Source organism: Gracilinanus agilis, chromosome 5 (genome assembly GCF_016433145.1).
Source record: "Gracilinanus agilis isolate LMUSP501 chromosome 5, AgileGrace, whole genome shotgun sequence".
In the NCBI taxonomy this organism is placed as follows: domain Eukaryota; kingdom Metazoa; phylum Chordata; class Mammalia; order Didelphimorphia; family Didelphidae; genus Gracilinanus; species Gracilinanus agilis.
In genome coordinates this window covers 20605574-20631105 of record NC_058134.1, presented here as the reverse complement: position 1 = coordinate 20631105, position 25532 = coordinate 20605574, and the positions used below count along the sequence as shown (strand labels likewise).

At 52.9% G+C, this 25532-nt stretch overlaps 1 protein-coding gene across 1 annotated transcript in view; it reads left to right on the top strand.

The window, feature by feature from the left end:
- Positions 1 to 17034, top strand: part of NOD1 (nucleotide binding oligomerization domain containing 1) — a 35071-nt gene extending 18037 nt beyond the window's left edge. The window contains exons 4-12 of the mRNA XM_044679533.1: positions 185 to 1985; positions 4298 to 4381; positions 4891 to 4974; positions 5694 to 5777; positions 6126 to 6209; positions 6880 to 6963; positions 8844 to 8927; positions 11496 to 11579; positions 16047 to 17034. Of these exons, the coding sequence (XP_044535468.1) occupies positions 185 to 1985; positions 4298 to 4381; positions 4891 to 4974; positions 5694 to 5777; positions 6126 to 6209; positions 6880 to 6963; positions 8844 to 8927; positions 11496 to 11579; positions 16047 to 16116 (2459 nt within the window). The 3' untranslated portion in view covers positions 16117 to 17034. The remainder of the gene's footprint in view (positions 1 to 184; positions 1986 to 4297; positions 4382 to 4890; positions 4975 to 5693; positions 5778 to 6125; positions 6210 to 6879; positions 6964 to 8843; positions 8928 to 11495; positions 11580 to 16046) is intronic.
- The last annotated feature ends 8498 nt before the right edge of the window (positions 17035 to 25532 follow it).

Genomic DNA, 25532 nt, shown 5'->3' with positions numbered 1-25532 from the left:
CCTCTACACTCCCTCCTTTCTCCGTCTCTCCCCTTCTCTCCTCTCCTTTCCTCTCCTCTCCTCTCCTCTTTCTTCTCTCTCCTCTCCTCCCCTCCCCTCCCTTCTCTTTTCTTCTCTCCCTCTCTCTCCCTTCCCCCCCCCTTCCTCTACACTCCCTGCTCTCTCTCGGGGGTGGCCGGGCCAGTGAGCCGCTACACGCAGAAGCTGCGCTCGGAGTGGAGCCGGGACTCCAAGTTCATCACGTCGTACAGTCAGCGGGAGGAGATGCTGCTGGCGGACACCTACACGGAGCACATCATGGAGCTGGTGGACTTCCAGGACGCGGCGCTGGGGGGCGTCAGCAGCCTGGACTCGCTGCTGGCCGACTCCACGGGCGTCATTAACCAGGACGGGGAGACGGTGTTCGTGGTGGGCGACGCGGGGGTGGGCAAGTCGGTGCTGCTGCAGCAGCTGCAGAGCACGTGGGCGCGCAGCGAGCCCGGCACGGGGCCCCGCTTCTTCTTCCCGTTCCGCTGCCGCACGTTTGGCTGCTTCCCGCCGGCGGCGGTGCTGAGCCTGCGGGAGCTGCTCTTCTCCCACAGTTGCTGCCCTGAGCTCGAGCCAGAGGCCGTGTTCGCATTCCTGCTGCGCTTCCCGGCCACGGCGCTCTTCACTTTCGACGGCCTGGACGAGCTGCAGTCGGACTTGGATCTGAGCCGGCTGCCGGACGTGGCGTCCCCGCTGCAGCCCGCGCCGCCCGTGGCGCTGCTGGCCAGCCTGCTGCGGGGCAAGCTGCTCCCGGGCGCTGGGAAGGTGCTGACGGCGCGCACGGGCGTGGAGCTGCCGCGGGCCCTGGTGCGGAAGAAAGTTCGGCTGCGGGGCTTCGGGCCGGACCAGCTGCGCGCCTACACGCGGAAGGTCTTCCCGGAGCTGGCGGCGCAGCAGCGGGTGCTCAGCCAGCTGGACGCCAGCCCGCAGCTGAGCAGCCTGTGCTCGGTGCCCCTCTTCTGCTGGATCATCTTCCGCTGCCTCCGTCGCGGCCTCAGCGGCGGCCCCTGCCCACAGCTGCCCCCAGAGCTGCCGCTCACGCTCACCGACATCTTCCTGCTCCTGGCTGAGGCCCACGTCAGCCGCATGCTGCCCGGCAGCCCCCTGCGGAGCGACCCTCAGCACAGCCAGGCCGAGACCTTCCGCACAGGCCGCGGGCTGCTCCGTGCCCTGGGCCGCCTAGCCTACTGGGGCCTGGCCAGGAACCGCTTCGTTTTCGGGCCTGAGCAAGTGGCCGCCTCCCAGCTGCCAGAGGGGGCCCTGCAGCTGGGCTTCCTCCGGCTTGTGCCCGAGCCCGGGCCCCTCGGACCCCAGGCCGCCTACGAGTTCTTGCACCTCACGCTGCAGGCCTTCTTTGCCGCCCTCTTCCTTGTGGCCGACGACAGCGTGGGCACCGCCAAGCTCCTGAGGTTCTTCGGGGAGGGCATGGCCAGCAGGGGCTTGTGGGGCCTCCGCTGCCTCAGTGGCTGTGATGGGGGCAAGGAGGACCCCTTCCGCAACAACGACCACTGCCAGTTCACCAACCTCTTCCTGTGCGGGCTGCTGTCCAAGGCCAAGCAGGGGCTGGTGCAACACCTGGTGCCCGCAGCCACCCTGCGCAGGAAGCGGCGGGCGCTCTGGAGGCACCTGGCCGCCAGCCTGCGCTCCTACCTGAAGGGCCTGCCACGCACCCAGACCGAAGACTTCCTCCAGGTGCAGGCCATGCCCACCTTCATCTGGATGCTGCGCTGCATCTACGAGGCGCAGAGCCAGCGGGTGGGCCGGCTGGCCGCCAGGGGCATCTGCGCCAACTACATCAAGCTGACCTACTGCAACGCCTGCTCGGCTGACTGCAGCGCCCTGGCCTTCGTGCTCCACCACTTCCCCAAGCAGCTGGCGCTGGACCTGGACAACAACAACCTCTGCGACTACGGGGTCAAGGAGCTCCGCCCCTGCTTCAGCCGCCTCACCGTGATCAGGTGAGAGGATGCCGCCGGCCCCGCCCCCGCCGGTCCCGCCCCCGCTGGCCCCGCCCCCCGGCTCCGCTGGGTGCCTCGCTCTGGGAGAGGGACCAGGGAGGCCCCCACCTAGGCAATCCGGCCCTGCCCGACTACTGGGGAGTGCACCCACGCCCACAACAGATTCACTGGAACAGCGGACCTCAGTGGAGGGAGGGGGAAAGCCTGGAGAATGAATGAATAATAGCCCATTGGTACGGCGCCTAGCGTGTGCCAGGCACTGGGCCAACGAAGCACTTTCTAAGTCTCTCCATTGGCCGGCAGTAGGTGCTATTTATCCCCATTTTAGGGTTTGGGAAACTGAGGCGGATGACTGGGGGGGGAGTCATACAGCCAGTGAGGAGGCCACATTCGATCCGGTCTCCCCCCCCCCCACCCCACCCCCTAGATTAAAGGAATACATGGGCCAGGTTAGATGAAGCCATTTGCTGGGCACAAATCCAGGACGATTACATGGTAAGGAGCATTTTATGTGTATGGGTTCCTATAAGGGAAAGAAGGAAGGAAGGAAGGAAGGAAGGAAGGAAGGAAGGAAGGAAGGAAGGAAGGAAGGAAGGAAGGAAGAGAAGGAAAACGGATTCCCAGCAGACCAGGCCTGGGCTCCAGATACCGAGGAAGGAAAAAGCCAAACCGGGCTGCAGGAGCCCCCGGAGGAGGAGGGAGGGACAGGGGAGCCACTTTGGAAGAGGAGGTGGAAGCAGGGGGAACAGCAGGGCCGGGCAGGAAGCCAGCAAGATGGCTGCCCGCACGGCCTCTGGAGCATGCCGGGAGGAGGGGAGGCCCCGCCATTCTTCTCTCTGCAGCTGAGCCCTGGAGCTCCTGGAGAGCCCGGAGGGCTCTTGGCCTTACTTTGTGTTCGCTGTCTCTGCTAGACAGTGGGTGCTTAATAAATGCTTCCTGAGAGGCAGCTAGGAGGCCCAGGGGACAGTCAGAAGTGGAGGCGGAGGTCTTGGGTTCCAATCAACCCTCAGAAACTTCCCAGCTGGGTGACCCTGGGCCAGTCACTCCACCCCCATTGCCCAGCCCTTACTGCTCTTCTGCCTAGGGATGATACACCGGAAGGCGATGGTGCCGTGAGGGGCGGGGCGCAGGGGGAGGCAAGTTCCGGTTTTCCGGAAGAGTCAGGCCTGCCCTCGGAAGGGAAGGATGTTTGATCATTTTAGTCGGTCCGACTCTCTGGAACCCACTGGGGGCTTCATTGGCAGAGACTCCAGAGGGTGTGGCCATGTCCTCCCGCCCGTTTTGCTCTGAGGAAACCGAGGCCATCAGGGTTACCGGAGGTCAGACAGCTGGGATGCGTCTGAGGCTGGTCTTGAACTCTTCCTGGCCCATGCCTGGCACTCTGTAGAACACTGTGTCTGGGCTGTGGGGATTCATCGCCCAATTCTGTAGTGAAGCACTTCCAGGCCCAGAGGAGGGGGATTGACTTGCCCAAGATCACTCCTCTGGTCTGGCCAAAGTCCACTCCTCCTGGCTCCTCTCTCTCTTCCCTCTCTCAGCCTCGGTTTCCTCATCTGTGACAGGACTAGAAGGGATGCGAGGCCCCCTCCATCCTCAGGCTGTGAACCAGCCTGGGAGCCGGAATCTGGGTTCCAATCTTCCCTGGGTGCAGCATGAGGTTTGGGGTTAGAGGGCAGAGTGGAGCTAGAACCCAAGTCCGGGCTCGTAGGCTGTGTGGCCTGAGACCTGTCAGCCCCCTCCCCCCCCTCCACACACATACACCGGCACCTCCAGGAGGGACTCACATCACGGAGGGGAGCAGAGCCCAAGAGAAGGGCCCAGAGTCCCAGGCAGCCAGCTCTGGGGCAGGATTTAAACCAGGACCCGGCTCTACGTCCAGCCCTCTCCCCGTTATTGCACACATTAGTGCCAAATTAAAATGGACGGAAGTGACCTCCTCAATCACGTGAGTGAACGGACATCAAGCCCAGAGCCCTGGCCTGGAGCCAGAGGCACGAGTTCAAATCCTGCCCCAGACACGGACTAGTTTGGCGACCTTGGGCAGGTCCTTTCCCCTATGTTGGCCTCCAAGTCCACAGCTGTAAAATGGGGACAAGAGTGCCCCCTTCCCAGGGTTGTGGGAGAGCATCCGAGAAGTCACTGAGCTCAGGGCCTGGCACGGGGGGCGGAGCTAATGAGGGTTTGCTCTTCACCCTCCTGGGCCGGGGGGAGGCTGGAGGCAAGTCGCCGTCGGAGTGCCCGGGGGAGCTTGTGGACATCAGACACAGGCTGGTCCGGCTGCGTCCCCTCATTGTGCCCACCTCCCGTTGCAGACTCAGCGTGAATCGGATCGCTGACGCGGGCGCCAGGGTGCTCTGCGAGGAGCTCACCAAGTACAAGATTGTGACCTTCTTGGGGTACGCAGCCTGGGGGGGTGACCTTTCCCCCAGAGGGGGGAGACCGGGGTTCCAGTCGTGACCCCCTCCTTCTGGACCTTCGAGGGCTGTGCTCCCCTCCCCCACTCCCCTGACACAAGGGCGGGGCAGGCAGCCAATGAGGTTGTCTCCACCCTTCACCCCCACCCATTCCCCTCTGCCAGGAGGGGCGGGGAGAGGGAGGAGGAGATCCTGGGCGGGCCCAAAGGGACCCTGTGCGCATCCGGCTCCTTGCAGCTGGGGGGCCCAGAGAGGCCCAGACGGCCGACCCCCACAGGTGAGTCCCTCCTCTGTAAGTCGGGGATGCCCGGCTTAAAGCCTGTGGCATTCTGGGTATTATTGATGTGGTCATTCAGCCCGAAGCTAATGGCGGAGCGGAATGCGAACCCGCCTCTCTGACTGGTTTTTTTAATCAAAGAGAAAAAGATCTTTTGCTTTGGTGGAAGCACCTGAAGCCTCGAGCCCTGCCTGAACCCGGATTTCTTTCCCAGGTTGTACAATAACCAGATCACCGACGTGGGAGCCACATACGTGGCGAAGATCCTCGAGGAGTGCCCCCGCCTCACCCACCTGAAGTGAGCGCCAGCGCCGTGGGGGGAGGGGCCTAAGCAGGCGCCCCAGGGGAGCTGACAGCTTCTGCCAGGAAGGCCTGAGCCCCACCTCTGCCCACTGCTGGCTAGGTGACCCTGGGCCGGTCACTTCATATTTCACTGCCTCAGGCTCTAAGAGCGGTTCCCGGAAGACTCTAGTCAATGCTCTTAGAGGGCATTTCCACATTGGAAGTCTCTCAGGCTTCTTCTCTTTGGAGTGGGGCCTCCCTTCCTCCCCCCCCCCCCCAACCATGGGTGCTCAGCCACCAAGGAAGGGACAGAAGGATCAGGGGTCGAGAGATAGGTGCAGAGGAGGGTCTTCCCTGGGTGAGAAGGCTTGCTCAGCACACCGTCTTCATCCCCGCTGAGGCTCTTGTCTCCTCCGCTGCTTCTCATGAGGGCTCTGGGAAAACCAAGCCCAGAATCAGTGGGGGACAGGGGAAGGGCTCTAGACCCAGAGGACTTGGTTCAAATCCTGCCTCTAACCCTGTGTGGCCCTGCACCTCAGTTTCTCCATCTATAAAATGAGGGTAACCTTAGTCCCTTCCTCCCAGAGTGGTTGTGAGGATCAGATGAAGCTCTCCATGGGTGCCTGGCATGGGGTGGGCTGAGATAAGGGGGTCGCTGCCCTATTTGGTCGGGGGCTCTTTCTGGTTTTCAGGCCCCCACAGGGGCTGCTGAGCCATTCCTCACTTTCTCTGCAGGATGGGTGCAAACCTTCTCACTAGTGAAGGAGGGAAGTGCCTGGCCTTGGCCCTTAAGAAGAGTCGCTCCATCCTGGACATTGGGTGAGCGGAGCCCCCTTAGCCCAGCCATGTACTCACCCAACATCCCTGTGTCTCACCTAACATTTCATGTCCCAAGGGTTCCTTGTATCCAGAAGATCTTTGGTTTTGTGCTCTCCCCTTGTTTAGAACAGGAGATGACTTACCCAAGGTCTCTCCACATGGGGCAGAACTAGGGGGTCGAAAGCCAGTTCCTCCAACCCTGAGTCTGGCATTCTATTATCTCTATTGGGCCCTACTTCATACTTCGCCGAGGCTACTATGGCTAAAACTCTGCCAAGGAGGACAGGAGGAGGTTCCCTTGGGCCCAGCTTGGGCATCCTCAGCTCTCTGGCTTGTTTCTCTCCTCAGGATGTGGGGCAATAAGATAGGGGACGAAGGGGCCAAGGCCTTCGCAGATGCCCTGCGCAATCACCCCAGCCTGGCCAACTTGAGGTAACCAAATGCCACCCTCCTGGACCACTCTCTGCCTCTGGGGCATCTGGTTCTTGGGAGCCAGGAGCTCATCCCACAATCTCTTCCCTTGCCCAGGGGGTCCGGAGAAGCAGCTGATGCCAGGGGCAGGGGCCTTGAGCTGTTGATCACCCTGGAAGGTGTCCCCACCATTCCCCCTCCTCTCCAGGAGGCTGTCTCCTTTTTTCACCCTCAGAGAGGCTATGTGCCTTCCCCTTTACATCTGTCCCACTCCTCCATGGGGTGACCTCCCCCTCTCAGTTCCTCCCTCTAGATTCTGGCCCAGACACCAGGGGCCTCATTGCAGGGGCCCTTTACAGTCTGTAACTCCTATGGGGCCAAGAGGCAGCTTGGAAGACTCCAGGCGCTGTGAGGCCATCGGCCCCACACCGCTCCTTGCATCTGATCTGGGCTCTGGGCACAGCTCCTGATCACAGAGACGGGAGTGGGGAAGGGGGCGATGTGGGTGGGGGTGGCAGGGAGGGAGTTGTTATGGGTTGGTGATGGGGGAGGGTTATGAGAGGACATGACCAGGGGGAGGGGGTGTTTCTGCCCTGGGCCAGGAGATTGAGAACCGGGTAGTCAGACAGCCCCTGCCCAGGGATGGTGGAGGGGAGCTCAGTGGAACATGTCTTGTGCTTTTCCCTTCCAGTCTGGCCTTCAATGGCATCTCCACGGAAGGAGGCAAAAGCCTGGCCCAGGCCCTCCAGCAGAATAGCTCAGTGAAGATATTCTGGTAAGGATGATGGGAACCCAGGACCAAGAGCTTAGTGTCAGAAATTCTTTAAGGACTGGTACATGTGGGTGGGGTGGTGCCATGGACAAGAGTGTGGAGCTGGGAATCAGGAAGCCCTAAGTTCAAACTCTGCCTCCAACGCTTAATGGCCCCGTGATCCTGAGTAGTTATTTACCTCTCAGCCTCTCAGCCTCAATTTTACCACGTGTAAAATGGGGATAACAATAGTATCTACTCCACAGTGAGGGTCCAATGAGCTCTCTGGAAAGTTCTCTGCAAACCTTAAGGTGCTCTGTCAGTGCCTGCCATCACTATGATTATTTATTAAGCACTAAGCATGGGACTGGAACAAGGTAGGGTTCTCCTGTAGGAGCTGGCTGTGCCACACACAAATAAATACGGCCCAAGAGGATGGGGCCAGCCTGTGGGGGAAATAAGAAAGGCCTCTTGAAGTCTAGGGGTCTGAAGAAGAGAGAAGGGCCTCCCCTGTTTGGGGGCCAGCCTGGACAAAGGTATGGAGATAAAAAGTGGGATATTGTGTAGGGAGCAGCACCCAGGCCCATGGGTGAGAGTCCAGAGTGTGTGGGTTGTGGGGCAAGTCATATGTATCAGTCTGGAAAGAGAAATGGGAGCCAGGGGTGAGGGCTTTAACAATATAATAATAATGACGATAATAATAGCTAACATTTACATGGCACATACAGTGTGCCAGGCATAGCGCTAAGTGCATTATTATGGATAATGTGAATAAAAGCCAACCCAGACTTTGTACTTCTTCCTTCCCCAGGGCACTCACCTCTAGCTTGGGGCTCTCATAGCCTTTAAGTCAATTATTGATACAGTTTGTTGTGACCTAACAGATGCTTCCCAACAAACCCTTCCACACAGCTTCCTCTGAGAACATATTCTTCATTTAGCAGAAAGAAGGGACATGGCCTTTACCTCGGGCATGACAGGATTGATATTGGCTCTCAGGGCTGCCCAGAGCTTTGTCACCTTTCCAGAGTACCCCTGGCTCCTGGTGTGGAGTATATTCTCTTTGTTCTGCTTCCTTCACTCGACAGCTTTTCCCATTTTCCCTAGGAATACTTTCTATTTGTTATGTCTTATGGTGCCAGCATGTTCCATTCCATTCACGTGCCCCAGTGTTCCTCTGATCCCTGGGCACACAGTCAGACAAGCCCTCCCCTCTTTGGTTATTACCAGTAATGATTCTGCAAATATTTTCCCATGTATCAGGTCTTCTATTACATTCAGTAGCCTTGAAACTTTCCTGGTAATGGGATCATTGAAAAGCACAAGACCCACTGGGAAGCTTTCCTTTCATGGTTCCAATCAATCACCAGGAAGATGGTGGCAGATCTCTCCTATGTTCTGGGATGGCTTCATCTCCTTGAAGGATGATGGGATGTTTTCCCATTGCCACTCATTAGGCACTGGAGCCTGCCTCTGTCCAGTGCCTTGTGTGGCCCATGGACCATTGTCCTCTCTTATGGTTTACCTGTTGATGGGCAGCATGGCCTGCAGACCATCACTGTCCTCCCTTACGGTTTACCTGTTGATGGGCAGCATGGCCTGTGGACCATTGTCCTCCCTTACGGTTTACCCTTTGATGGGCAGCATGGCTTGCAGACCTTTTTCCTCCTTTATGGTTTACCCTTTGATGGGCAGCGTGGCCCGTGGACTATCATTGTCCTCCTTTACGGTTTATCCTTTGATGGGCAGCATGGCCCGTGGACTATCATTGTCCTCCCTTATGGTTTACCTGTTGATGGGCAGAGGTCTCACCTGGCATTCAGGATCTCGACCTTTTTCCTGCTCGTGCAGGATGGGATTTCTTTCTCTGCCCAGGGTGAGCTAAGCACATCTTCTTTGTCTAGGTTGACCAAAAACAACCTGGATGACGAAGCAGCAGAGAGCTTGGCTGAGATGTTGGAAGTCAATCAGACGCTGAGTGATTTGTGGTAATTTGATCTACAATAGCTCACACTTAGAGGATTCTTTAGTCCAGTGGTGCCCAACTCAGCTAGAAACAGGCAACCAAACTGTACTAAAGGACTACTGTAGCCACACACTAACATTATTTATGCCCTATTATATTTTTATTTATTTTATTAAACATTTCCCATTTGTATTCTTTTTTAACCCTTACCGTCTGTCTTAGAATCAATATCATGTATTGGTTCCAAGACAGAAGAGTGGTGAGGGCTAGGCAATGGGTGTTAAGTGACTTGCCCAGGGTCACCCAGCTAGGAAGTGTTTTGTCATTTTATTCCCAGCATGGTTCCTGGCACACAGCAGGCCCTTTATAAAGGCTTGTTAATTGATTAAATCTGCGCCATGTCAGGGCCTGCACCAGAAAGGGTGGCTCTTATTCCTGAACAGGGTCACCAGCCTGAGGGAACATCCTTCTCCCATTTCCCTGATTCACTTTTTTTTGTGTGTGTTTATTTTTTAAATTTAAATCCCTTACCTTCCATCTTAGAAGTATTACCATATAATGGTTCTAAGGCAGAAGAGCCGTAAGGGCTAGGCTGTGGGGGTTGAGTGACTTGCCCAGGGTCACACAGCTAGGAAGTGTCCGAGGTCAGATTTGAACCCAAGACCTCCCATCTCTGGACCTGGCTCTCCATCCACTGAGCCACCCCACTGCCCCCTACTCACAGTCTTTAAGAGAAGCACCATGGTGGTGGGAGGCATTGGAAGTAATCATGCAGATCATGGCCAGCTGTCCAGTGAAATTTGGAGTGAGGAAGCCTTCAAGGACCCACCTCATGGCCTTGTGAGCCTGCCCAGCATTGCTTTTAGTAAGCCTGGCCCTGGCAGCGACCTCCGTTCCTGGGCCGAGGGGACCAAATCTAAGTCTCCCCAATGGTCATTACCACCATTCTAGAATGGAAAAAGAGCCCAACCCCAAATGAGGAGACTTGGCTTTGAGTTCTTGTTCTGCCATTAACTTACCGTGAGGCCTTGGTCAATGAATTCTTCTAGATGAATGAATAAGTCTTCACTAAGAAGCTCTGGAGCAGCCGGCCTCCAGGTCCAAAGCCTGTGAAATGAGGAAGGCTCAGCCTCTCTCCTTTGGCCTGGAATGTGCCATGGAAGCCAGATTGGCTATTCAGCTAGCCCTGAAGTACATGAGCACTTGCCTCTTGGCTGGCCCAGGCACCCAGCAAGAAGAGGCAGCCCTGGGGGAGGCCTTCAGAAACAGCCTGGCCTTTGCAGCCCCATTCCCAGGCCTTGGGAGGACTCAGTCCCTTCCTTTCTGGCACAGGAATCTGTTCTGGGGAAGAGCATTCCCCAGAGGGAAGACCAAGTGTATGGCCAGAAGGATTCCTAAGGGACCCTCTGAGACACGCCTTCAGAACCATTCTTGTCGAGTTGTGGGTGCTTTATGCATCCTGTCCTCGTCCTCATGGCACAGAGCTGTCTGGCCTCTGGCAGGGGACGTCCCTGGGCTCTAGGAGAGGCTCAGCCCCCCCCCCCCTCCACACACACACACCCTGAACAGGAACATGCATGATGTGGCCTTCCAAAGCCTGGCTTTGACTCTGACGGGCTTGACTACATCCCAGTGAATGAACGAGTGGCCTCAGCCCTGTTGGGACTCAGGAAGATGTTTGGATCATGGCTGGTGAAAGCTGTTTCCTGCCCTCTTTCTGATCTGGCTCTCTGGAACAAATCTACAGAAATCTGGAACTGAGAGAACCCTCAGAGACCAGCTAGCCCGAACCCCAGGCAGCACCTATGTAACCTGATAGTTAGGCTTAGAGGCCATCTCATCCAGCTCTGTTGTTTACAGAGGAGGGAAGTGGGGCCTAGAGGGGCTAAGGGACTTACCCAAGGTCACACATAGGTGTGATAGCCCAGAGGTAGGGCGTGACGTCATAACAGCTCATGTCTGTACGTATCATTCTAGAAAACAATCTGGAATGGGAAAGTTTGAGGGGAACCCAGAGTGTGGAGGGAGAACACCGAGGCTGAAATCCTGATGTTGGGACCCTCTGGGTGATCATGGATGATCCACTTCTATGTGCTTCACCTTGTTCAGCTGTGAAATGGCTCCAGGGTCCCACCTAGCTCCAGCCATCTTTCAAATGAGGCCACTCAGTCCAATCTGTGTTCCATAGAAGAGCCCCCTCCCTCACATCCCTGAGAGGAGGCACAAAGCCTCTGCTGGAACACTTCGGGGATGGGGAGCTCACTCCAGAGGAGGCAGCCCATTTCTTTTTGGGAAAGTTTAGCCAAAGTTCAGCCTGGAAGTGGACCCTGAGTCCCAGTTGGTTACAGCTTAATGCTAGGCATTTAAAACCAACCCATTTTCCTTTCCAAAAGGCAGAGAGTAAAAGCATCCCTCAAAAGCCCTGTGACAAGGCTTTCAAACCAGAAGGTAGAGGAAGCTCTGGGAAAAGTACATCTTAACCCTGAAATTTTCTCTGTGGGCCTGAGTCCGTTGACCATGCCCACTGCCCTCCTGCCTTGCTCAGTGCCACAACGAGAGGTGTTTAATACGAGGTGCCTTCTCTTTTCAGGCTCATTCAGAACCAGATCACAGCCAAGGGGCTCTCACGCCTGGCAGATGCTCTCCAGAAAAACTCAAGCATCCTGGATATTTGGTAAGGCCCCCGGGAGCCCTTCCCTGCCTTTTAGGTTGGGGTGGAAACATTGGTGAAGGATGTGGTGCTGAATATGAATCACCTTTGGGTTTCTTGCCTTCTGTAGAAATACCACCACCACCACCACCACTACTACTACTACTACTACTACTACTACCACCACCACTACTACTACTACCACCACCACCACTACTACTACTACTACCACCACCACCACCACCACTACTACTACTACTACTATTACTACTACCACCACCACCACCACTACTACTACTACTACCACCACCACCACCACCACCACTACTACTACTACTACCACCACTACTACTACTACCACCACCACTACTACTACTACTACTACTACTACTACTACTACCACCACCACCACCACTACTACTACTACTACTACTACCACCACCACTACCTCTACTACTACTACCTCTACTACTACTACTACTACTACTACTACTACTACTACTACCACCACCACTACTACTACTACTACTATTATTATTATTAAAGATGAAAGGGTTTTGGACTCGATGGCCTCTGAGGCTGCCTTCCCTTTCCTCTTTCCTTGAGCTGGGTCCATGAAGCTGTGCTCTTTTGAGGTAAAATATCTGGTGAATCCATGGGGCAGGGGGGTGGTTGAGAGAAGAGGTTAATACTTCAGGGAGGGTTCATGGACACAATAGTGAGTCTTGAAGTTTGTTCTTCCGCTTCTCCTGATTCCTTGCGGTCCAGATATATTTCCAGATAGAGTTTGGATTGAACTGTGCTACCTCAGCTTCCAGAACTTGCTTTGCCCCTTCTTGTGTTCTATTACTAAGCTCTAGACCCTCCCAGCCTTTCTCTCCTCCCGCATAAAGGGGCTGACCTAGATGACCTCGCCGTCCCCTCTCCTCTCTAATAGTGAACAATGGTGTAAACCAAACTAAGCCGGCTCCAGAGTCTCGTAATGGCCCACTTGGGTCCAGAAGAACAAACCTGGAGCCCCCTTCCCTGTCTCTGTAGGGAGAGGCACCCGTGATAGTGGAAGTCACATGCCTCGGCCGTACCCATTAGTTTTCCTTTGTAGCACCCCCCGCCCTGGGTTCACTCTTTCAGCCTCCTCTTCCCTTGGCAGAGGAGTCCACAGAGGGGATGGCCGGGAGTTCTAGCATCGAGCACCTGAAGGGCCAGGACATTCTAAGCTTAGGAAGGTTTACTGAGAAGGTACAAGGAGGAAAGAAGTGAATAAAAACCATCCTCCCCAAATCAGCGGCCCAGCCTCCCTCTTCATGGTCTCAGGCTCCAGGGGGATCTCACTGAAGGGGTTGCTACAAACCATCTCCAACCCCGCGCCAGCATTCTTTGTGGAGAGACCTCGGATGGCTCTGATGGACGTCTCAATCCCAGGGACCTCCTGGCCAGTCCCATTGGTGTATCTTTCTCCTCTCAGAATACTCATTTACATATGAGCAGGAGAGAATAAACACCAAAGGAACAGAGGCACCATGGTTTCACAGACACATGGCAGCCAGGGAGGAGTGGTGCTTCCCTGCCTGGCAGCCCATCGCAGTCCTCCTCACTTGAAAGCTGTTAGAGGGGGCGCATTGGTGACTCAATGGATTGAGAGCCAGGAGGTCCTGAGTTCAAATCTGGACTCAGATACATCCTAGCTGTGTGGTCCTGGACAAGTCACTTGACCCCCATTGCCTAGCCCTTATCTCCTACCTTGGCACCAATACACAGTATTGACTCTAAGGTGGAAGGTAAGGGAAGAAAGCAAGAAAGCAGGAAGGAGAAGAAAGAAGGAAAGAAGGATGGATGCAAAAAAGGAAGGAAGGAAGGAAGGAAGGAAGGAAGGAAGGAAAGAAGGAAGCAGCTAGTGATGGGAATAAGAGGTCACCTGTTCAAACATTTTCCATGCCCGACACTTCCAGCTCAGCCTCTGCTGAATTATTAGTCCTTCCGACTCTTCAGTCAGCCAGAGGACTTTTCATTTTTATCCTTAGGCCAACTGGCACAAAACTTGCCCCAAATCACCTTTTAAAGAGCGACTCCTGATGGGGAGGTGGGGTTGAACAGAGAAGGTGGTGCATGGCAGGTCTTTTGGGGTACAGGCTGGAAGCAGAAACGAGTGGCCGTCTGTTCGCTTCTTAGCTGAAGTGAGGATCCTCGCTCGCATGGGCTGGGCTCACTTGTCTCTAGTCATTCCTGAAGGCACATTCCAGTGCTCTGAGGCAGAGCCCAAGGGTCTCCCCCAGGTCTGGTCTGCTCTAGGACACAGAAGTGGAGCGTTCCAGAAGAGCGAGGCTGCTCTGGGGCAACCTCATGGGTGGTTCTTGCCACCTCTGACACCCCCCTGGGCTTTCCTCCTGTCCCCAACAAGGGGGGCATGAAGCAGCCCCTCGGGGACGTGGCGGAGCAGAAGAGGCAGAAAAGTGGCCCTGAGGAAGCTGTCAGAGTTCACGTTCTCACGCCCTGGCCAAAGGGCCCGCTTGTTGACCGCTCTGTTAGTGGCCGGAGAGGCTGACCCCGGTTCAGGGAAAACACGGCGATTCCCGGCTGGTCAAGGACCTTGTGTGTTAGCCGCTGGGAGGCGGCACCACCCTGGCTCTGGTCTAAGTTAGCAGAGTTTTTGTTGCTAAATCTCAGGCCCTCTTCTTGCGTTCCCTCCTCTGCCGGCCAGACAGGCCGTCCGTGGCTCAGGGGATGCTCAAGGCCCGCATCCGTGTCGGATCACACGGGGGGGGCCCGCGTGTTAGAGTCCGACGAGCCGGACCCTGTCGGCCAGTCCATCGATGAGTGTTCGCTCTGCGCTTGGTGTGAGCTAAGTCCGAGGGACACAGCAGAAACAGCCGCTGACCTCGGGGAGAGTCCAGACACGTGAAGGGTACCGGAGATAGAGAGCAGACGGAGGGAGCTTTGGAAGGAGGCTGGGGGCCAGGACGCATAGGGGAGCCCAGGAGGCAGCCTTCTAGGCATGCGGGGACTGCCAGTGCAAAGGCCCAGAGGTGGGAAACCCTGGGTATAAGGGACAGCAGATAGGCTAGTATGGCTGGAGAGTGGGAGAAAGAGAGTAACGTGTGAAAAGCTGTAAATGCCATCTGAAGATGAATAGAAGTAGGGGTGGCTGGATGGCTCAGTGGATGGAGAGCCAGACTCAGAGACAGGAGGTTCTGGGTTCCAATCTGGCCTCAGGTACTGCCTAGCTAGGTGACCCTGGGCAAGTCACTTTGCCCCCTTTGCCCAGCCTTTACCGCTCTTCTGCTTTGGAACTGATACACAGTATTGAATCTAAGACAGAAAGGAAGAAAAAAAAAATCAGTAGAAAGAACAGGAAGGTTTAGCCTGGAGAATGGGACAGCTTAGGCGCCGGGTTGCTCCCTTGAAATATTGAAGGGCTGCGCGATGGAATGGCCTGACTTGTTCTGCCTGGCCTGGAGCAGGGATTCTTCATGTTTTTTGTGCCCCGACACCCCCTCCCTGGCAGGCAGGGGCAGCCTGTGGCCCCCTTCTCAGAGTCCAGTTTCCTGCCCATATTCAAAAGGGAAGGAAAGGCTCCATTTCAGTGGAGTGTCGATGGCAGCAGAGATGCCGCGTTCCCCTTCCCAATCCAGGGAGCCCCGAAGTCCGTCCCCGAGCCCTCGAGGTGCGCAGACCTCGGGCAGGCCGAGAGGAGAGGACGGGCCCCGCCGGCCTCGGGCAGTAGTCCATGCACAGACGTTTCCAAGCCGTTGCTTTGGGGTTGTTGGAAGGAAGAACTTCCCAAGAGCCTGGAAGAAGTGGGATGAGCTTCCTGGGAAGCAACAGACTCCCCTGTGGAGACTTCAGGGTGAGGGTGAGATGAGCATTTGGCAGGGATCCTGGAGAGGGAACCATTGGGGGAGTGAGGTGGCCCCCTATTGGACAGGGCGCAGGGCCTGGAGTCAGGAAGCTGAGTCTTCCCAAGTTCCAATCTGGTCTTCCTGACTGTGTGCCCCTGGACAAGTCACTTAACCCTGTTTGCCTCAGTTTCCTCCTCTGTAAAATGAGTCGGAGAAGGACATGGCAGACTGCCCTGGCATCTTTGCCAAGAAAACCCAAATGGGGTCCCAAAGTCAGGCACAATGGAAACGACCGAAGAGCTACAAAGGGGGAACTATTGCTCAGGTATGAATCAGACCAGACGGCCTCTGTGGTGCTTTCTATGGACAGGTGGCCGCCGAGGCCTCTTCTTGCAGAAGCTTCTTGGGGCTGCCGAGGCACCAAACCTCAGGATGCTCTGGGTCGTTGTCAGTAAACTGCTCTCCTTTATTTCAAGTGTTGGGTTGTCAAGCCATGAAGAAATGGCGGGCGCCGGGGGGTGCCTCGCCTTTAGCGGGAGTCCCAGCCACTTGGGTTCCCTCCAAGAACCTTGAAAAGCAAATTGCCCGAAATCCTCCCCTCCCAAGTCAGCGTGTGCCTCTTGAACACGTCCTTCCCTTTCTGCTTCCCCCACAGCTTAAATGGGAACCCCATCAAGCCCGAAGAGGCCAAAGCTTTCCAGCGTGACAAGCGGTTCCATTTTTGAGGAGACGTGTCTCCAGGAGCCCCGCCCCGTGGCAGGCGGCGTGCCCAGGGCCCAGGAAGGGCTTTGCCACAAGGACCAGTGGCGTGCCATCCCCCACCGGCGACAGCCGTCAGTGCCCTTCAGCAAGATGGCGGCCAGCCCGGGGCACCATGCACTCCGTGCCGCTGGAAGGGACCCGTTTTGCTTTTCCCTTTAAACAATAGGAAATTATTTTTGTATTTTATTGCCTAGAAGAATCCACTTTATGGACTTTTTTTGGAGTTGTATAGGGGCCCCCGGAGGCTCTTGTGTGTTGCCATCATCTTTTGTACATACCTACTGACAGTGGTGTGCACGTGCTAAGCACTCGGTCAGTGGTGAGCGAATAAAAGAATTTATTTTTCTATGTTCCAAGAATGTGCAGAACTGGCCCAGCTTGGTTCACACCAGTGCCTGAGCCTTCCTGCAGCCCCGAAAGCTGCCAGACAGTGCACTGGGCTAGGAAGGCCTGAATTCAAATCCTGCCTGAGAGGCATACTAGCCATGTGTCCCTGGGCAAGTCACTTCTCTGGGTCTCAGTTTCCTCATCTGTAAAATGGGGATGACAATAGAATCTACCTCACAGGGGCTTATGAGGCACAAATGAAATGATGGATATAAAGTGCTCTGAAAATCCTTAAGTGACATGGATGTGCTTTTAAAAATGATTATTATCATAGAAATGAATGTCTGCTGTCGTCAGGGAATTGAGCATCCTAATAGCATTAGAAGGGGAAGGAATAAGCTCTTCTATAGCACTTACTATGTATGAGCCAGGCACCAGGTATGTGAGCACTTTCTGCAAATATCCCGTTTGGTCTTCATAATCCTGGGAGGTAGGTGCTATTACTATGCCCATTTTACAGATGAGGAAACTGAGGCAGATAGGGGATAAGTGACTTGGCCAGGGTCACACAGCAGGGAAGTGCCCAGGGTTGAATTTGAACTCAGGTCCAGGACCAGCACTCTATTCTCTGGGCCACCTATTGTCCCTAGAAGTCATCTAGTCCAGCCCCCTCAGTGCACAGATGAGGAAACTAAATGTCCAGGGATGTGATCTCTGCCTCGGTGCTATCTCTCCTGGGGGCAGTGCTGTGTGGTCCCACTTCAAGCTTTTGGGGCAAAATGGGCTCAATAAAGAACTGTTTTGCCAGACTGTCTGCTTTGTTTGTTCCTCCCCATGCTGCCCACGAGGAGTGTTATAACGCCCATTCCACAGAGGAGACAACTGATCCTTAGCGAGGCAGGGGGCCCTGGAGGTGAGTGGAAGCCAGTGTTTGGCGCTGTGCCGGGCCGTCTCGCCACCAGGTCCTCCAGACGCCCAGCCTTGTAAATCTGGAAGCACTCGGGAATGCGAGCTTGTGATTAGTGTAGGAGTAAAAATGAATGAAATATTCCAGATAATTTTAAGCACTCCTTAAATGGTCCAGTGGCAACAGATGATTCCGTTCAGATATATCTGAATTTTCCAAGCCTATTCCTGAACTACCCAAAGAAATTAATACTGAAATAGACACGGAAGACCCCTCTCCTGTGTCTCCGATGCAAACCACTTCTCTTGTATGGAGCAACTCCTTCTCTCGATGCCCCATCCTGCCCTGGCCCTTCTCCCACCCCATGACCGACCCCAGCCCCAAGAAAACCTCGTCCTCCTGCCATACAAGTTCCTACCTGTACTGTACTCCCTCAGTATCCCCACAGACACCTCCTATGAAACCACAACCACTGACCAATTCCAGTGAAGGCCTTTTGCCCTTAAGGGAAGTGCCCACAGGACTGCCAGGCTCCAAAAGGGAGGGTGAGGCAAAAGAGGAATCCCTCTCGAGGGGATGGATGGGCTGGCCAGGAAAAGAGGGGTCTTCCCTGCCAGCTCAGGATCCCTTAGGACTGGGGTTCTTCACATGCTGGAAGTCAGAGACCCCTTTGGGCAGGCTGGTGAAACCCTTCTCAGAATTAAGCACGTTGGATCATAAAGGAAACCAATTTTATTGAAATGTAGGTAGAGAGATCAATATTCAAACCCCTCACCTTCCATCTTAAAGGCTATACTAAGTACTGGTTCCAAGGCAGAAGAGCAATAAGGGCTGGGCAATGGGGGTGAAGTGACTTGGCCAGGGTCACACAGGTAGTGTCTGAGGTCAGATTTGAACCCAGGACCTTCCATCTCCAGGCCTGAGTCTCTAGCCACTGAGCCACCTCACTACCTCCTCAGAATATTTTTTAAAACCAAGCAAGTCAGAGACATGCTTATGCGTGGAGACCAGCCACCCATCTCTTATCCCAGTGGGGTAAGAATGCCAGCCAGACTCTCTCTTCTCCTTTCTGGAATCTTGTAGCACAGCTCTGCCAATACACATCATCATACGATAACAGGACAGAAGGGAGAGTGTGTTGGTAGAGCCCCACTGGAGGAGGCCAGAAAGAGGAAAGATGGTTTTTGAGCCCCAACTCTAGCCTGGAAAAGGTTCTCAGTGGCTAATATGGAATACTGTAAATTTCAGAGAAGGTGCTAATCTGCAATTGGGAGTTCCCTAGGCCAATGAAATCACAAGGCCAAACTTTTATCTATTCCTCTCCCTCATGCGAGAAGACTCTACATTAATTTGGAGGAGTAGCCTAGTGGAGTAGACAGGACTCAGAGTCAGGAAGCTCTGGATTCAAATCTGGATTCCAGTTTGGGTAAGTCACTATCTCATTGCCCCAGAAAGTTCCCTAAGAATACAAGGAGTAATAGATTTTTTTGTATGTGGCCATTGAAAGAATGTGTTTTGCCGGGCTACACATATTCGTTACAAAGGTCTTTATTTTGGAATTGCTCATCAGCTCCAGGATCGGGGAGGGAAGAGGGAAGGAAAAGAACATGAATTATGGAACCATGGAAAGATATTCTAAATAAATAAATAAAATTTAAAAAGGTCTTTACTGCTCCCTGTTGGGAAGGAGAGAGACAAAATTGATTAATTGAAATTTTTTAGTTTAATTTTAAGAAACTTTAAATTGCCAGAGATAGTGCCAGCTAGTAGAACCTACTAGAAAGAACCCTAGTAGAAAGAATCACAAATCCAATCAAAATAACAAAAAGGAAGCATTTATTAGGATAAACGATATTGCATAAGTCTAAAGCAATTTGCAAACCTTGAAGTATTATTGGAACATTATCAATGAATTTCTGCTGTGTGGGGTAGTGAGTGGGGAAGGGATACAAAGGTGAAAGGGAAACATCTTATTGGCAAAGAACACTTACATTACAGGAGCATGTGCCATATTCACCCATAACTTAACACAAAGTAACCTGGGCGAAGGAGAAAGTATGGACAACCAGTAGGGAACAGAGAGCAGGGAAGCCTGTCTTTAGGAAGTTGAGCTAAGCCCCAGCAGCTCTGCCTGCCCTCATGTAAGTTACAGTTTTATGAGAGCCTGAGCGATAGGGAGGATACAATGTTACAAGTCACTGAATCAGTTACAAGACATAGTTCTGCTTGCAAATCTTAGGAGAGCAGAACTAGGGGAAGAGAGGAGAGGGAAGGAAAGGGGAGGATCAGGGAAAGCTTTGGGATGCTGGCTGATTTTCTGGTCCTGTAGTGCCTTCCTGTTGGCAAGAGAAAGGCATAACCTCCAGGACAAAGCAAAATGAGCGTGTCTGATAGAACCAGCCTCCAAATGTGCAGGAGTTTATGGTCCCACGAGGTCTTCCCTTCTCCAGGGAAGGGGCCTCACTTTTCTGTTACTAAATCCATATTTCGTTAAAAGGAGCAGCTCAAGCCTCACTTCTTTCAGCGTGTTGATGTAACTAAAACCTAAATTAAAAAAACCAAACTTCTGACAAGTGAAACCACTCTCTGCACCTCCAGCCTTGTGCTCTGAGATGACTCTAGTTATTGCTGTTCACTGCTGGGGATGGAGACAATGACAAGGACAAGACCTTCCGCTCTGTACTTAACACTAGAATCAAAGGTTTTGTGGACAAATCAAAAGGATTTGGCAAATGCCCTTGGCTAGAGCTTCCAGTGCCCCTAAAAGGACAGTGTGCTCTCAGCTCAGTCCAGTCACTGACCCCAGCATTACAAATTCACCCCTCTGCTGCCCAACAAGGGACAGTGAGAAGAGTCCTCTGGAGGCTGGGGAAGTCAACAGCTTGGCCAGCACCATACAAAGTCACGAGGTCGGTCACTGATCTTTCGCCAACTTTGCAGGGACAGGTCCTATGCCAGCCCCACCTTTGACCCACTTACTGTTCAGCAGCCCTTGGCAGAAAGCCAAAAAGACTGGTATTCCAAAGGTCCTTCCCCCAACACAGCCTCATAACCTGCTTTGGATGGCAAATAGGCCCTAAGTAGGCCAAGAGGACAATCCTGGATCAGCCACAAAACTGACAATCTCCTAGTACTGAAAAACAACTTGAATGAAGGAGAAGGAAAAAAGAAAAAAAAAAAAAAAGCACTTAATCAGCGTTCATTCATCGAAAGACAGGTCGCCAACAAATGGACAGCTGGGAGCAGAGTGGATAGAGCGCTGGGCCTATCATCAAGAAGACTCATCTTAAACTCAAGTCTGGCCTCAGATACTTCCTAGCTGTGTGACTCTGGGCAAGTCACTTCACCCTGTTTGCCTCAGTTTCCTCACTGTAAAATGAGCTGGAGAGGAAATTGGCCACTCTAGTATCTCTGTGAAGAAAACCTCAAATGGGATCACCAGGAGCCAGACCTGACTAAAATAGCTGAACAGCAACAAGGCAACAAACATTAAGGGCTTACTATAAGCCAGGCAGTATGCTCAGCTCTGATGATTTAACAAATATTAGGAGAAAAGACAGTTCCTGTCCTCAAGGAGCTTACATTCTAATGGAGAAGAGAACTCATGAAAGAGAGCTGAAAAATGTCTGCTCTGTGTGTGTATGTGTGAAGTAAAAAAGGATAAACATTAACAGCCTATGATTTTCAGTCAAATCAAATTGCTTTTTTTTTGTTTGTTTTTTAACCCTTACCTTCCATTTTAGAGTCAATACTGTGTATTGGCTCCAAGGCAGAAGAGTGGTAAGGGTAGGCAATGGGGGTCAAGTGACTTGCCCAGGGTCACACAGCTGGGAAGTGTCTGAGGCCAGACTTGAACCTAGGACCTCCCGTCTCTAGGTCTGGCTCTCAATTCACTGAGCTACCCAGCTGCCCCCTCAAATTGCTTTTTAGAATGGGTGAATTCACCAATATGGCAGTAAAGGAAAGTGGTAAATGTTGGAGGGGACGCGGCAAAATCGGGACACTAGTGCATTGTTGGTGGAGTTGTGAACGGATCCAACCATTCTGGAAGGCAATTTGGAATCTGCCCAAAGGGCTATAAACAGTGCACACCTTTTGATCCAGTAATACCACTACTAGGTCTGTATCCCACAGAGATTTAAAAAAAGTGTGGGGGGGGGGAGATCTTGTACCAAAATATTTATAACTTTTCTTTTTGTGGTGGCAAAGAATTGGCAATTGAAGGGATGTCCATCCACTGGGGAATGACTGAACAAATCATGGTACATGTTGGTGATGGTATACTCTCTTCAGCTCTCTTTCATGAGTTCTCTTCTCCATTAGAATGTAAGCTCCTTGAGGACAGGAATTGTCTTTTTTGCTAAAATTTGTTGAAATATTAAGAAATGATGAGCAAACTGATTTCAGAAAAAGCTGGAAAGATCTGCCAGAACTGATGCAGAGCGAAATAAACAGAACCAGGAGAACATTGTACACAATAACAGCAATATTGGACAATGGTCATCTGTGAAAACTTGACTCCCCTCAGCGATGCCTTGATCTGGGACCATCCTGAATGACGCGACCAGAAACGCTCTCCACCTCCCGAGAAAGAGCTGCTGGAGTCGTCTTTCCCATCAGTGTGTTTGTGGTTTTATCTGGGGGCTTCCGTTACGTAGGACTTTGCTCTTACAGCAATGGCCAATCCGGAAGGGGGTTTTGCAAGACAACAAAAATCTAAGGGAAAAAGAACGGGTGAATTCCGAGCTCTGCCAATAGGGTATGAATATGACCACATTTTATTTTATTTTATTTTTTACATTTTTAAACCCTTAACTTCTGTGTATTGGCTCCTTGGTGGAAGAGTGGTAAGGGTGGGCAATGGGGGTCAAGTGACTTGTCCAGGGTCACACCACTGGGAAGTGTCTGAGGCCGGATTTGAACCTACGACCTCCCGTCTCTAGGCCTGACTCTCCATCCACTGAGCTACCCAGCTGCCCCTGTGACCACATTTTAGGGAAGCTATTGACCACCTGTGGAGGGCAACCACTGTGCGGGGCTGTGTGAGAATTGTTGAAAGAACTGGGGAGGGTTAGCCAGAAGACAAAGCAGAGAAGAGAAGACAAATAGAGGCGATAGAAAAACAAACTCCACAAAGAAGATTTTATTTTTCAAAAGAAAAACAGGATGTGAAATGACTTGACAAGGTCGACTCCCCGATAAGGTTCGAGTTCCTTGCCTGGTCCCAGGAGTACCGTCAGGGTGGTTGCACTGGCTATGATTCATCATTTCACAACTTGAGCTGCACCCTCGAATTTGCCCTTTAAAAGAGAAGGCGGAGAATGCCAGTTGGAGAGAACAGGGCTGGAAGGTCAGGAGGAGGGAAGCCAGTCAGTTCCCTGGAGGAACGCTTGCCCAGGTATTCCAGGAACCAAAAAGGTTTTGTCCCAAGTGGACATGGAAGCAAAATTGCCACAAGGCTCAGGGCAACAGTTTGGAAGAGCCAAGCTTGGCCCAAACCAGCCGGTCTGGAGAACTAGAGGGGCCTCTCAGTGGCGGAGTTTTCCTGACTGTTTCTGAGCTCAAAAAGTGCAAATTCTTTGTGCGTTTTTTTTTCCTTCCATCAAATAAAGCCTGAGTGCTTGCAAGGGAACTGAAGTCCTCTTTCTTTTGGTTGCAGAGACCTAGAGACAAGCCAGATTCTGATGTTTCCAGGAAAAACACTGGGTGTGGCCATGAGCCAAAGAGATAGCTATGGAGAAGGCCGCAAGCTGGGCACGACCTGTGTGAACGTAGAACTTAAAAACCAAACCAAACCCCTCTACCTTCTGTCTTAGAATCGATACTGTGTGGCAGTTCCAAGGCAGAAGAGCGGTAAGAGTGAGAGTTTTGGGGGCAGCTGGGTGGCTCAATGGATTGAGAGTCAGGCCCAGAGATGGGAGGTCCTGGGTTCAAATCTGGTCTCAGATCCTTCCCAGCTTGGGTGATCCTGGGCAAGTCACTTAACCCTCATTGCCTAGCCCTTACCACTCTTCTGCCTTGGAGCCAATACCCAATATTGATTCCAAGATGGAAGGTAAAGGTTTAAATAAATAAATGAATAAATGAATAGATAGACAAATAAGTGAATGAATGAATAAATGAATAAATTATTTATTTGTTTGTTTGTTTAATTAATAATAGAGCTAGACTTTTGGGATAAAGTGACTTGCCCACAGTCACACAGCCAGAAAGCGTCTGAGGCCAGATTTGAACCTAGGTCCTCCCCTCTCTCAGGACTGGCTGTCATTCCACTGAGACACCTAGCTGCCCCCCAAACCTAGAACTTTTGTTCTGAATCACAGGTTACACAGAAATCAATATTTAACGAGAATAAAAATCAAAGAATCTTCAAGGTGTAAGAGAACATGTACTTTATTTTTTTTTTAATTATTTTTTAAACCCTTAACTTCTGTGTATTGGCTCCTAGGTGGAAGAGTGGTAAGGATGGGCAATGGGGGTCAAGTGACTTGCCCAGGGTCACACAGCTGGGAAGTGTCTGAGGTCAGATTTGAACCTGGGACCTCCCATCTCTGGTCCTGACTCTCTCTCTCTTTTTTTTTTAACCCTTAACTTCTGTGTATTGGCTCCAAGGCAGAAGAGTGGTAAGGGTAGGCAATGGGAGTCAAGTGACTTGCCCAGGGTCACCCAACTGGGAAGTGTCTGAGGCCAGATTTGAACCCAGGACCTCCCATCTCTAGGCCTGACTCTCCATCCACTGAGCTACCCAGCTGCCCCAGAACACGTACTTAAAGCAAGGCTCTCCTTTTCCAAATCTAGTCTTTGTATTCACCCTGCTGGAGTATTAGATCAGAGATCACCTAAAAAGATCCCTTTGTTCTGATTGAGCCTTTGCTCTCCCGGCCACACTGTGGCTGAATATTTCTCAATCATCCTCACATGGCTCTGAGATGTCTACAGTGTACATGTTCGCTTCTACGGCACAAATGGCAGCCCATCTATGTCTGCCCATCCTGTGTAACTCATCTGTGTCCTCCCACAAACCCCCCAGGCTTGGGGGGAGGAAGGGGCACCCGCATGCTGGGGGCCGTCTTTGCTTTCTCTCCCTTCTTTTCCTCCAACATATTTTATTTTGTTAAATACGTCTCAATTACGCGGACGTTTTTTAACATTCATTTCTAAAAGGGAATTCCAGATTCTCTTCTGCTTTGGCTTGACATTGCCTGGACACCGTCAGAAGGCCGAAGCCACCCACTGGTCGTGCCCAGCAATCGCCCAGTGCTCGGGCCGCTCTCTTGCTTTGCTCAGATGTTTCTTGGAGCTTTCTCGCAGACTAAGGGGGCTGCTGGATGATGCCGTGCCATCCCCTCACTCCCGGCCCCTTTTTCTTCTTTTCTTGCAGGGGGTCGGGGGAGGGAGGGTGTCTCTAGCTGTTAAGAAGGTCTTAGCAGGAATCTGCCCCTCCATGACGTCCCTCCATCCCTTACAGTCGTGCCTTCTGGGACCAACCAAGGAAAGGAAAGCCAATCCCTTAACCATGCGAAAAGCCAAGAAGTCTGTGGGGTCCCGGCATCCCCCCACCCCAAAGCTCTTATGTGATGGCATGCAGAGACCTCGTGAGCCCGGAGGACCAAGTGCATGGAACCCTCTAAGGCAGGAGGGGGAAGCTCCTGGCCAGGCTCCTCTGCTTCTGCCCCCCCCCCCCCCAAACACACACACCCAACGCTTCCTGTAGCAGAAACTCGGTGTTCCAAGCTACTGGAATTGGCCACAAGAGGGCAGAAAGTGTCCATTATGGAAAGGCAGCCCACACCCTGGAAGTGTGGACAGGCCCCATTTGGCAGCCCTTGCCTGGTTGAAATAAAATACAGCCTAGATGGGTAGGTGAGGGGACATCTGCAGAGGCCACCCAAGAAAAGGTAGCCGTGCCGGATCGGGGACTGGAGAACGTGGGCTCACAGCTCAATTCGCTTGTGAACTAGGTGGAGTTGGGCAAATCATGGCCTGTGCCTCAGTTTCCTTCTCTGTAAAATGGAGGGGTTGGATTCGGAGGTCCCCTCCAGCTCCAGAGGGCCTGAGTTACATGAGCTCAAAGTGGCAGCACCACCACTCAACACTTTCTAATGAGAGCCAAGATAAACTGTGCTCTGGGTCACCCTTCATTCA